General features: G+C 37.3%; 1 protein-coding gene across 5 annotated transcripts in view; it reads right to left on the bottom strand.

Annotated features, from left to right (window-relative positions):
* Positions 1-827: 827 nt before the first annotated feature.
* Positions 828-11,995, bottom strand: part of apbb2a (amyloid beta (A4) precursor protein-binding, family B, member 2a) — a 62,728-nt gene continuing 51,560 nt past the window's right edge. For 4 of the 5 annotated variants that reach the window (XM_032554605.1, XM_032554606.1, XM_032554603.1 and 1 more), the window contains 6 exons: positions 9,831-9,945; positions 6,229-6,304; positions 4,158-4,238; positions 3,942-4,057; positions 3,656-3,838; positions 828-2,593 (listed from right to left, as the gene is read on the bottom strand). In XM_032554605.1, the coding sequence (XP_032410496.1) occupies positions 2,417-2,593; positions 3,656-3,838; positions 3,942-4,057; positions 4,158-4,238; positions 6,229-6,304; positions 9,831-9,945 (748 nt within the window). In that variant the 3' untranslated portion in view covers positions 828-2,416. The remainder of the gene's footprint in view (positions 2,594-3,655; positions 3,839-3,941; positions 4,058-4,157; positions 4,239-6,228; positions 6,305-9,830; positions 9,946-11,995) is intronic. The other variant, XM_032554604.1, reaches the window with a different exon arrangement.

The raw sequence follows: 11,995 nt of genomic DNA, 5'->3' as shown, positions 1-11,995 counted from the left end.
CAGGTAGCCAGTCGGCACTTGGCTAAATTTAAGTCATCTTCCATCAAGCTGACTGGCAATATGAGACAACATTTGGGGAACAGGCAGTACTCCGTCACTCTTTACTTCATGTAGCTGCAGACTTTAGTACAAGAACACCAGCGATTTGTCTGTCATTTTGGTAAAGGAAAGCTTTTTAAAACCCTTATGCCCTTACCTGACCCACTCCTACTCCCAGCAGTCTCTAGTTTGGATTTAGCAGCTTCACAGCGGTCAAGAATTTGTACAGGCATGACAAAAACATGTTAATACCTGATATATAAATATCAATCCTTCAAATATAAATGCAGCAAGGTATGCGTAGATATTGCAGGAGTAGTTGAAGACACGAACATTGTTGGCTAGTAACAACTTAGGCAAAACTAGGACAAAACATGACACCAGATATTTAGGTAAACTCATCAGTTTTGGCAGATGTTTAAACTCTGACATCAAGATCAAATTGGAAATTCCATCCATCCATCCATTTTCTGTTCACCCTTTGTCCCTAATGGGGTCGGGAGGGTTGCTGGTGCCTATCTCCAGCTACGCTGCAGGCGAGAGGCGGGGTTCCAAATTGGAAATTATAAAGCTGAATCAAAATTCCACATAGCATCAAATGTTTGCCCTCAGAAATGATTTCTGGAGCTAATAATATCAATCACTGTTTCAATTTCTTTGTGTGCCACAGTCAGAATCTAGTCAAACTGCTTATATTTACAAAGTGGGATATACTGGATTTTATAATACAAACAAGTTGAAGAGCAAATACAAATTACTCCACTGGCCAGTCAAGACACTGCTTGCTGTTCTCTTTTTGGTAATGCATTTATTGTCACAACAGATTACATTTACATGGTGTAGAAATGGGTGACAAACAGAAATGAAAGGGTTCACATCTCTATTGTATTTTGTGTGTTTTTTTACTTAAATAAAACTGCATTCACAGAGCACACACTGGGTGCAGGTGATGGCTCCTAGCCACAGGAGCACCATATAAATTCTTTCTTTTTTTTTCTGCATATGTTTGTGGTCTTGTGGATTTGCATGTGCATTTTCATGGTGAGCATACAGTAGAGGAACCTTTTTCTTTAGGTTTAGGAGAATAAAGATAATTTTTTCATGTATGGCACATATTTGATTTGTTTTTGTTCCATATAAAGAACGGCAAACACTTTGTGTGCTGTGGTGGTTTTTTTTTTTGGCCACAAATTCTTCACATCTACCAAAATAAAAGCCTGGATTTGGAATCGTACAATTTCCTGAGCAGTTTGTCAAGTTTAAACAGAAGCAGTTCAACATTCTTGAAATCTTAAAATCATTGTTCTGTAATATAAAAAAATTACAATCTTAAGCCTTTAAATGCACTAAAAACTACTTTGTTTTCCTAACTCATTAATTGAAGAAGCTAAAGAAAAGAAATACAATCTTTAATTTGCATTTTTACACATGGGGCTATAGACTTTCAGTTGGGGGCTGGATGCTCTGGTGCCAGTGTAAATCTATTCATGGACAACAAAGGATGAGTTATGCAGAAAGCATTTCTATTTTCTCTTTTTTTGTGTGTATGTGTTCACAAGTCTTCTCATCAATACTCTCCCCAAACTCATATTTATCATTCCCCTTCAAGAAAACATGCAAAAAACAAACCAATCTTTAGTCCCATCTTCTTTCACCAATCTCTCATGTCCCACTAGTATTTATCTACAAACTTTGTGCTTGAATTTCTTTCTTTCTGCATAAAGTCATTTACATCATTAATACAATCACTTCATTCTACATGAAATGGTTTTTGCTTTTTTCTCTGTTGGACACATTTTATACCATTTGGTGGGCAGCCATGGGCTAATGAAGGGTTTCGACCGTTTGATCTTGGATCATTTTGTTGTTCGTATGTAAATCTTTTGTGACAACAGCAAGACAACGTCCTTTCTATGTCCTTGAAGGCTACTGTTGCTCATCCAAGTCAACAAGTTCAGAATAGTACAGAGAAGAAAGAAAATAATTAATACCAATGAGTTCCTCCATAAGCAGTCTGAGAGAAGAAATGTGATTTTTTTTCCCCACCTGGGTCATCCTCTGTGTCAAGTGAAAGTTAATGTAATCCATCAGGTGAAGATATCCACAACCAGGAGACGTTTTCACTCGGACAAAACTCTGCTTGACCGTCAAAGCTCGAACAGTTCTGCGACCTCTCCAGTCCCTTCACACATAAACAGGACTAGTTTTTTTTTTTTTTTTTAAATATGATCAGGCGCTTTCCTGCATCCGCCATCGTAGTAAGTATACTGTATGTACATCATCTCTTCCAGTGTCTGGTACTGGTTAAGTGTTTTTGTGGTGGCTGTGAGAGTGGCATCCAGGCTGAGGTGGGGTGCAATGCAGTGAGTAGCGACGGTCATTGCTGGGGCAGTTCTGACGGCTGTTTCTTGGGTTTCAGAGTGTCTATGAGAGACTGGACGCTGCGTTTAACACTAGTGGTCACTCGGCGCGTTACTGAGTCTGAAGAGGGAGATGAGGAAGAGCCAGCACGCTGAGAGGGCGGCCGTGCCACCAGACACTTCTGGTACCGGAGCTGAGGAAGAGGAAGAAGAAGAGGAAGAGGGAGGGTGTGAGTAAGAGCATTTAATGGGAATTCAGCTGAAGACCTTATTTACTTTCTCCTCTGTGTTCTCTTAATTATTTCTCATGTGGTCTATCAGTAACGAAGAACATTTCTGCCCCCCACATTCAGTTTGTTTAAGGGAAAAGGCTCAGTCTTCTCCATGTTCAATTTTTCTGACTATAAGGATCAGATTTTCTAGAAATAAGGTGTTTAAAAAAAGCGGAGGAAATTTCAGACTGATCATGTGCACATATACTGAGGCTGAGAAAAGTGGTACCGGATTCACCACCTTAGTATTTTAAGAAACGGCACTAATTATTAAAAAATGATGAATTATTTCTCAAGATAATGAGATGATTCACGTGGTCACAACAAAACAGGTAATTGGATGATGAAGCTGTTAAGAATCTCAATAATGAGAGAAGGAAACTTAAAACAACAACAACATAAAAAACAAGCTCACGTTGTCTCGATAGGGCGAGATAATTAAACTTGTCAAGTCAAATTTAGTTCAAGGTTGTGTTATCTCACTATCCTAGAACTGAGATCTTGTTATATTAACACAAGATACTGTGTACTCTATACAAAGCAAATTTAAGTTGTTTTTTTTTATCATGATAAAAGAAAGTAAAAAAAAAAATCTGATCTTAATATTATTATAACAAAGCCAGTGTAAGGTTCAGTTATCTTGATATACCAGGATGACAAAACTGTATTTATAATAAAACAAGCTTGAGGTCTTGCTCAAGATCGTGTTCGACATTTTGTTAACAGGCAGTTTTGTTTATATTCTGGTTGTCTGTGGTTCAGGTGATAAAGTGGGAGTTTCATTGCTTTAAATGCTCAGAACACACTGACACCAAACTCCAAGCATTCTAAATATGCATGTAAATTAAAATTCAATCATTTGTCCTTTTTTGTCAAAAATTTAAAATTAAATACAATATTTCAAAATTGGAGTCTGAAAAGGTCAGGAACTCTGACAGATGACAGAAGAATGCTGCAGTTCAAGCTTTTAGTTTCAGGACTTACCACACAAGCTGCCTGCACCGCCTCCGACACGCTGCCTGCATTTGGGTCACACCAGAAGACGTGACACTGGAAGTGCTGGTTCCCAGTGTCCATGATGAAGGCAAACGTATGCACGTCCCGTCCCACGCCCATGAAGGACAAAAACCGCACACGGCACTCCACCAACACCTCCTCCTCTTCCTCCTGTGCAGCCATCAAAGAGGAGAGTCAAAGCTCTAATCGGCCTCTCTTTTTAATTGATATTCTCATCTTTTATTTATTTTATTTAGTCACGAAAACCCCCTGCCTTCTCTTTGATGACAGCCACGGTGGTGTCCGCAATACTTAGTATGACAGGGGTCCATTCTTCTTTGCCTGTGGATGACAGGAGGTTTTCTATGGCCCCGTTAATAATGTCCATACCTGGGGATGAAATGCATGGTATCCTCAAAACACTAGACATCTACTAAAAAGACATTTTCTTTCTTGATGAGAGGAGAATTCAGTGTGATTACAGCTTTACCTATTGGGCGAGACACATATGTCACACCAAGATAAAACACATGAAACTTCTGCACCAGTTCAGTCTTTGGCATGGGGAACTCTACAGAGAGAAAACACACATTCAGACATCCAAAGCAAGTCTAATCAGAGGACAAGATCAGATTTTTCAAAAGAGGAGTGCACACACGATAATTGGCTTAAAGCTGAGAAATAAACAAACACTGAATATTTTAATATTTTGTTCTGCTGTTGACATGATTAGAGCATAAAAAAGATAGAGGAGCATACTGGATTTTGGAGGACTGACTGTGTGAAAGCCCTGCTGGTACCTGCTTATACTTTGGCCTGTGGGCAGAGATGACTGCATAACAAAATAAGTGATCAAAGCAACCATTTGCACTTCAATCAGCATACCACGTTAAGATCTTCGACTCTCAGGAAGCAAATCGTGACACAATAGAGTGTTAGCTCAACAGGGCTGAGTTGATTCCTGACATGGCAAAATGACAAACAGTACGAGCACTGAAATAATCCAAAACTAACAAAAGGGTGTGTAAAAAAAATACAATCAATAAATAAAGAATTTTAGAATCATAAATGGCAAAGTTATTATCTGTAGAAAACAGATATTTAAACTGTTTGCTCAAAAAAAGAAAAAAAAAGAAGATGGACTCCGTCCTAAGGAAGGTGCAAAATGGAGAATGAGGTCACTTCTGGGATTTGATAATTGATATGTTTTATTGCTAGACTAACCATTGTTAGCTGCATAACCCTGGTTTTACAGCTTACAGTTTGTGGGTGACCTTGCTATTGAAATAGGGTCTTTGTTATAGCTGATGAAAACACTGACTTGCTGCTGTTCTTAACCCATTTTGTAATTAATTTGATGGTCTGCTTCTTGCCACTGTCCATTGGAAAAACCATTTGTATCCAGGGTTTTATTTCCTGGCTGATGTCTTGAGCTTCAGTATTTCTGCAGAATGTTATTTTTTCATGATTACATCTATTTTAGTCCCCTTCAACATGATGTTGTCGCCCTTGTACGTTAGGACAGTGTACAGACTTTCAAGCTTCTTTTTCCACATCTTTGTCTGGATTCACTACATTGTTTAATGGCATAGTTTTCTATTCTACAGTGCTATTCTGTCAAGAGGATGGAGCTCGTAAAGTTTGGTAATTACTGAGGTGTTATTTGTTAGTGTCTGAGAAAATAAGTACCAGTGCTTCAGAAGCAATGATCTGGTTCACCTATTATGAGCTCAATATTGTTCACTGAATTTTAACAAATGACAAATCTTTAAATTCAAGGATGTGCAGCTTTGAAGAAGCAAGGGATCTTTGGGTTATATTTGATCTTGGGGTCGGGGTGGGAGCTGTGGAGCACAAGGCACTTCCCTAAAGAAACGGTTATTGAGTTTTAATGAGGTTGACTGTCTCCATAAGTGAGCTGCTGATATGGTTCTTTTATATTCTGATTCCCTTTGTGGCTTGCCCTTAACACTCAGCTTACATGCACACCAGCTGAGGTTATCGCAGAGGATTGGTTGTGCTGGACCTTTTCCTCTTTTTTCCAATAATTACTTAGGCCTGAGACAAACAAGCAGTGGGAATAAGCAAACAAGGTTATGAACAGAACTATCTATAGACAACTGTCCTTTCTTTACACAATTCTTCTTTGCTGCTCCTGAGACAATAGGAGCATCCTTTCCAAAAAATAAGAGCCTAGACATGTTGAAAAAATCTGTAATTCGAAAACAAAAGACTGCAATGTGGAGATTTTCCATGACTGACAAATGATACTTTTACATGAGGGAACTAAAAAAGAAAATGAAAAGAAAAGTAGTCTGCGTGTGCTATGTTGAATTCTTTATGTTGTGGGGGTATAAATCTTTTTCAAACGTTCGCATTTAGGATTATCTCTTTCTTCAGGATTGATGACTATAGTTTAAAAGCCTTTTGGATTATAATAAGCAAGGGTAGACAAATAAATGGCAATGAAACTAATTATTCTGGAAATGTTATCAAAGTATTCTCTGAAGTAATGGAAATGCGTGTGTGGGTGCGTGGGTGGTGTGTGTGTGTGTGTTTACCTTGTAAGGGCACATCAGAGCCATTCTGGGAGGAGCTGCCAGCCGCAGCTTTAGCACTTTTTCTTTCAGCCATAATCTGAAAAGAAATGGATATGTAAAAAAGGACATGAAGTGAGAAACAGCAAAAAAAAAAAAACAGAAGTAAACAAAAAGTGAAAGAAAGGCCAGGCGGAAATTATTAAAAATTAAAAACGGAAGAATATGACGACCAGAATATGAATTTGGGGACAAGAAAACTGGTACCAGTAAGCTATTTAAAAGAAACATGTTCCAAGAGAGCAGGAACGGGCAAAACTTTCAGCAGATAACAAGAAGGCTAATGGAGAACCGCAAAGTTGCTCTGTTAAGATCTACCAGGAAACCAAAAGACAAAACTTGGACACACTCTTATGCCTGCAAAATGTATTATGCAAGGTTTCAGTCACAGAGCTCAACAAGCCAAAGTTATTTTTTTTAAAACGAAAAGGATTTGGAAAAGGTCTTCAGTCTTTCAGAAATCTAAGAGGACATTCTCTAAAATAAACATATACACAACAAAGTTGGTTTTAGAGTAGAAACAGTCTTAATTTCCCACAACAGGGAAATTCAGATTTTAGTAATATTAGCCATCATAACCACTATTTGCTAATATAAAATGCTAAAGGTGGTTTAAAACTTTTTATCATAGCCGAAGCACAAAAATAGAACAGAAATTTACATAATGGCACTTAGATTGTTTGTTCAATTGTGCAAACGTGCAACAAATTCAACAAATTTGACCAGAGTTTCCTATAAAGGTGGAGTTTTATTCATTAGAAATTATGTGCCTCTCTGATTTGTGTTTTATTAATCAGAAATGTTGGTTTAAAGTGTAAGTATGGTACTTCGGTGCTTGCTGAGAAGAAATGGTTTGAGATATTTCCATGCTGACTACAAGAAAATATGTAAATATATCTACTTCATTCGTACAGATAAAATAGATGCTGCCCTTTTTCAGTTTTTGAGGCCACAGATCTCTTTCTTGGAGATGCGCGCTCTTTAAAGAGAGTTGAATATTCTGCATGGCCTCTGCACCGAGCCATTGCGCTCTCTACAGACCCTTGATAAATTGCAGGCGTCATTAATCAAAGTCGACAGTCTGTCTGCAACTCTGCTAACAGGGGAGCCTAAAAGACACACATTCACTCTAAGGCACAAAACGGAGCGCAGTTCAATGTGCTGCTCAGCCACGAAACTCAGGTCACTAAGTTTGTCCCCTGCAGTAAAGAGAAAATCACCGGTGTGTTTAAAATAGATAGTTTGAGGGTATGACTTGTGGTACTGTGTAATGCACAGAAATAAAAATACTTTCTCTGGTTTGGGATTAGAAATCTAAAAGCGTGTAAAAGAATGAAAGACTTTTTTCCCCCTAAATGGGTCATCATTTCTCTTAGGAAGAACATCTGTCATTCCACAAATTCATCCTTTACAAGGGCAGCGTTGACCAGAGGATGGGCTAGTTTTCAGAGATACTCTTATGAAACCACACACTTTCGCCCATATAAGCTACAATGTTTTCTTGGGTGAAATTTTGTCTTGGGCTAGGATGATTTGTAGATCCATTGCTGGCTGTTTTCACACATAATATTTATGTGCAAGTCTTACAGAATCCCATTTCGGAGTTTGCTCATGTAAAAGGATCATCATTGCTTCACAGACTGAAGCAATGACTCGAAGAAGATTTTAATAACAGGCATTAGGATTAAGGTAGCATTCACAGCTTTCTGTTTGTGAGATGAGAAATTGGCCTTCGTTCACGTGAGATCGCTCATACTGGCAGACGGCTTTTAAATAGTTGCGCATATCTGTAGGTTCTACGCAAAAGCTGGAAAGGTTGTGATATCATCAAGGCTTGGTTGCACATTCTAAATGTTTTATGGCTTACTTGTTTTTCAGCCCAATGTAAAGGCAAAATGTAATTCTTGTTTCATTAAATGGAGCCGATATCTGCTGCAGAGTCACACACTGAAAGTATCTCTAATAAAAAAGCCACATTTACTTTCTCCACCATTTCTTTCTTTCTTTGAGAAACTGCAAAAGCAACATGCAAATTATTCACAAAATGGTTTTAGGAGAATAAACTAGACTGCACACAATAGATCCAAGGTTATGTGGTCCATACTAGAAACAAATCTTAAGCACAAAACAGTAGTTGCAGTAAGTAAACACAGTAAGTAAACAGAGACAAGTTATCTTCATGAAATTAAAGATGGTGCATTATCAAAGATCTCTTTGTGCCGCTCAGACAGGGGAAAGGTTGTTTAACTCTTTCTTCTCATGAATGTGCAGTACAGACCAAAAGTTTGGACATACCTTTTAATTCAATGAGTTTCCTTTATTTTCATGACTATTGACATTGTAGATTCACACTGAAGGCATCAAAACTATGAATAACACATGTGGAAAAATGCACTAAACAAAAAAGTGTAAAACAACTGAAAATACCCCTTATATTCTAGTTTCTTCAAAGTAGCAACCTTTTGCTGTGATTACTGCTTTGCACACACTCTGCATTTTCTTGATGAGCTTCAAGAGGTAGTCACCTGAAATGGTTTTTCACTTCATAGGTGTGCCCTGTCAGGTTAATAAGTGGGATTTCTTGCCTTATAAATAGTCATGAAAATAAAGAAAACCCATTGAATTAGAAAGGTGTGTCCAAACTTTTGTTCTGTACTGTATGTCCTAGCCAATTCACTGAAATGAGACTGCAATGCTCAAACAAATGGCTAAAAACCAAGGAGCACCATTTCAAACTCTAGAGGCCTCAGGTTATTGCGGGACAATTGGACTTATAGATTGAAGCGTTGTTTTGGAAGCATTGCTAAGGGAGGCCTCTTCTATTAAACTAGGAATTTTGGCTTAGATTTGCATAGGTAAACTAAATAAACTACTAGAGCTCTGATGTGCTTTGGATAAATCACAGAACAGATGCTTGACTATAAAGCAAAGCACCATCTTAGAAAAAAAAATAAATCAAACAGCATATCACCGCAAACATTACACCAACAGTCAAACATGGTGGTGGAGGAGTGATTATTTGGGTTTACTTTGAACCCACAAGCTCTTGGAACATTGCAGTCATGGACAAAACTATTATCTGCTTTGTAGTAAAAATTAAGTCAAATTTAATGTCACCTGTCCAAAAGTTCAGAAAAAAATGCAACAGGAAGATGCTTTCAAGCACATCTAAACCTGAATGAGTGAAAAGAAAAGAAAGTGGTCTAATGGCTCAGATTATGCTGCAGTACAACCTTAGAAAACTGTGCAGAAACCAGTATGAAGATCTCAATTAAGTGAAATGTAGTCTTAACATATGGGGAAAAATTCCTCCATGACGTTATAGACTTAATAAAAAGGTAACAAGTGGAAAAAGGTTTAAAGTAGCTGCACCTACAGTTTTTGTCATGTCATTCATTTACTATTATGTAAATGTGTAAGGTATGGCTACAGCATTTCTGAAAACCACCACCATGGAAAACTGTTCTCCTCTCAGAATAAAATGCACTGATTCAAAAGCGGATTACTCACTTCAGTGTGTGAGATAAACCAATCTCTGTGAATGCAGTAGCAGTAATGATCATTACCTTGGAGCAGATTTCGTGGAGACTTGTGGCGATGGCTGCAGCAGGAGTATCACATCGAAACACGTGGCACTTCAACACCCGCGTGTTTTTGTCTCTGGCCACATAGGCAAAATCCCTGAAGCATGGTTGGAAGACACAAGAACGATCACAGGTGAATTTTTAATGCAGATGTGACAGAAAATCATTATTAGGATCAATTTTCCAAATGCACCTTCACAGTGGGCCAACCAAACACATTTCTTCAACAAAAGGCCAAGAAGAAAAATCTCATTAATAAAGATTGTTCAGTGATTAATATCAATAAGCTGGCCTTGCTTAGTAAATGACATTTAATCACATTTTGATTAAATGTCTATAAACATTTATTTTGAGTTGCTTTAAATTCACTATCACTTTGGTTTCACCAAAAGCTGCATGACATTGGTAGAAAAGATTTGTTTTTCAATGGGCACAAAATAAACCAGCAATTTTGCTTCTCGGCCAACAAATAAATTTTTCTTGCAAATGTGGCATCATTTAGGGAAACAGCTTTTTAATAATATAATTGTCAAGAATGATTGTTACAAAAATAATCAAATCAACTAAACCTAAATTCAATTACTTCTTGTTTATTTAATCTCTAAGGGTAGTTATTAACGAGGAAACATATTTTCTTATGACTTTATTTATTTATTTACAGCAACCTCCAGAGTTTTTGGCACCTCTAAAAAAAGATGTGTAGAAAAGTCATTCTATAAATAAACAAAGAAATATTCCATGGCTGGAGGATAATCTCTTACTGAAAAAAAAGTCTATTATGTCACGTTGACTTTTACTTTATTTTTTTTAAAATGGATTGGAAAATCTAGCAACTTTTAATCAGTATTTTATCTTTCTATTTCCCAGAGGTAGAAATGTGATCTATCACTGATGCTCCTTGTCACTCTACAAAATGGAAAAGAAAAGAGAACATGCCATTCATGTTCTCTTCAAGTGTTATAGATATCTTCCTAAAGATGTCTAGGACACCTGATGGTTGCAAGGAAAATAATTAACTTGCTTCAAGCGCCTTTATCAACTGTCAAGGTAATAATTTTAAAATAAAACGGAAAATGTTGCTAAAAGAAAGATGTTTTTTGTTTTCCAAGTGATGGGGATGGTAGAAGATACAGAAAGAAAATCCCCATAGCTCACACTTGGAGAGGAGTCAAAGTCTTTATAACAAAGGGACAAATCTCTACCAAGGGGGAAAATAAGGATACTACATATTATTGTTTCATGCAACTTTTGTTGTAAGATATTTGCTATTTTCATTAGACAATCCCTGAAAAGCTTGTTTCAGCCCTTTGAAGTTGATTTTTTCTTTGAATTTAAGCATAAAGCAACTAAAAATAAGGTTTTTTAAAAAAGCAATTATAAAACAATGTCTCTTGATGTAGGTTCTGGTTTACAAACCTCTTTTTCATCTATTATTCTTCCATAGATTTCTCGATAAACTCTTATTATACGTGTATTGTTCTCATCTATGTGCTGTCATAATAGTGGCACATTTTATTTTTCTCACCAGCGGTTCCACGCTGCGCGGTGACATTTGGTTTGACAGTGGAAGTAGGCGACTTATTCGAAAACATCAAAAGAGTTTGTCCTTGGATCGGTCTTCTGTTTTGATTCAAGGACCTCCCCAACTATTCCTCCTGCATCTGTTTGGTTCATAAATGCTTTAGCAATAGTTTCACCCACTAACTTTAAAAAACAATAAATGCTGCTGCACTTTGCATCATGGAGAATTTACGTCTCTTCTAGACATTTCTTGGTTAAGGTTTTGCTGTAATTGACACCATTGTTTAAGGGAAAATATTTCTTTGTGTCGTCTCATGGAGGCTTTCAAAGAAGTCAAACTTGCTTGATTTAAGACAAGCAAGATATTTAGTCTGTTTTTCTAAACCAAAAATCACAGTTTCCATCATTCTGACAATACAAGCCCACGTGCAGGCGTGTACAAAGGTGTGCATGAATGATCCGAAGGAGACAACATGCCAGGAGCATCGCAGCAGTGTCACATGGCTTAGAAAATAATTTTTTTTTAAGTGATGAGACTTCAGGGAAGAAACTCCTCTGAGAAAGAAACTTTATGCTGAGAGTGAGTGGCAGATGAAAAACAGCAACACCTGGGAGGTAGGACACAA

The sequence above is a fragment of the Xiphophorus hellerii genome, chromosome 23 (genome assembly GCF_003331165.1).
Source record: "Xiphophorus hellerii strain 12219 chromosome 23, Xiphophorus_hellerii-4.1, whole genome shotgun sequence".
NCBI classification, from domain to species: domain Eukaryota; kingdom Metazoa; phylum Chordata; class Actinopteri; order Cyprinodontiformes; family Poeciliidae; genus Xiphophorus; species Xiphophorus hellerii.
This window is presented reverse-complemented; position numbering and strand designations above follow the sequence as displayed.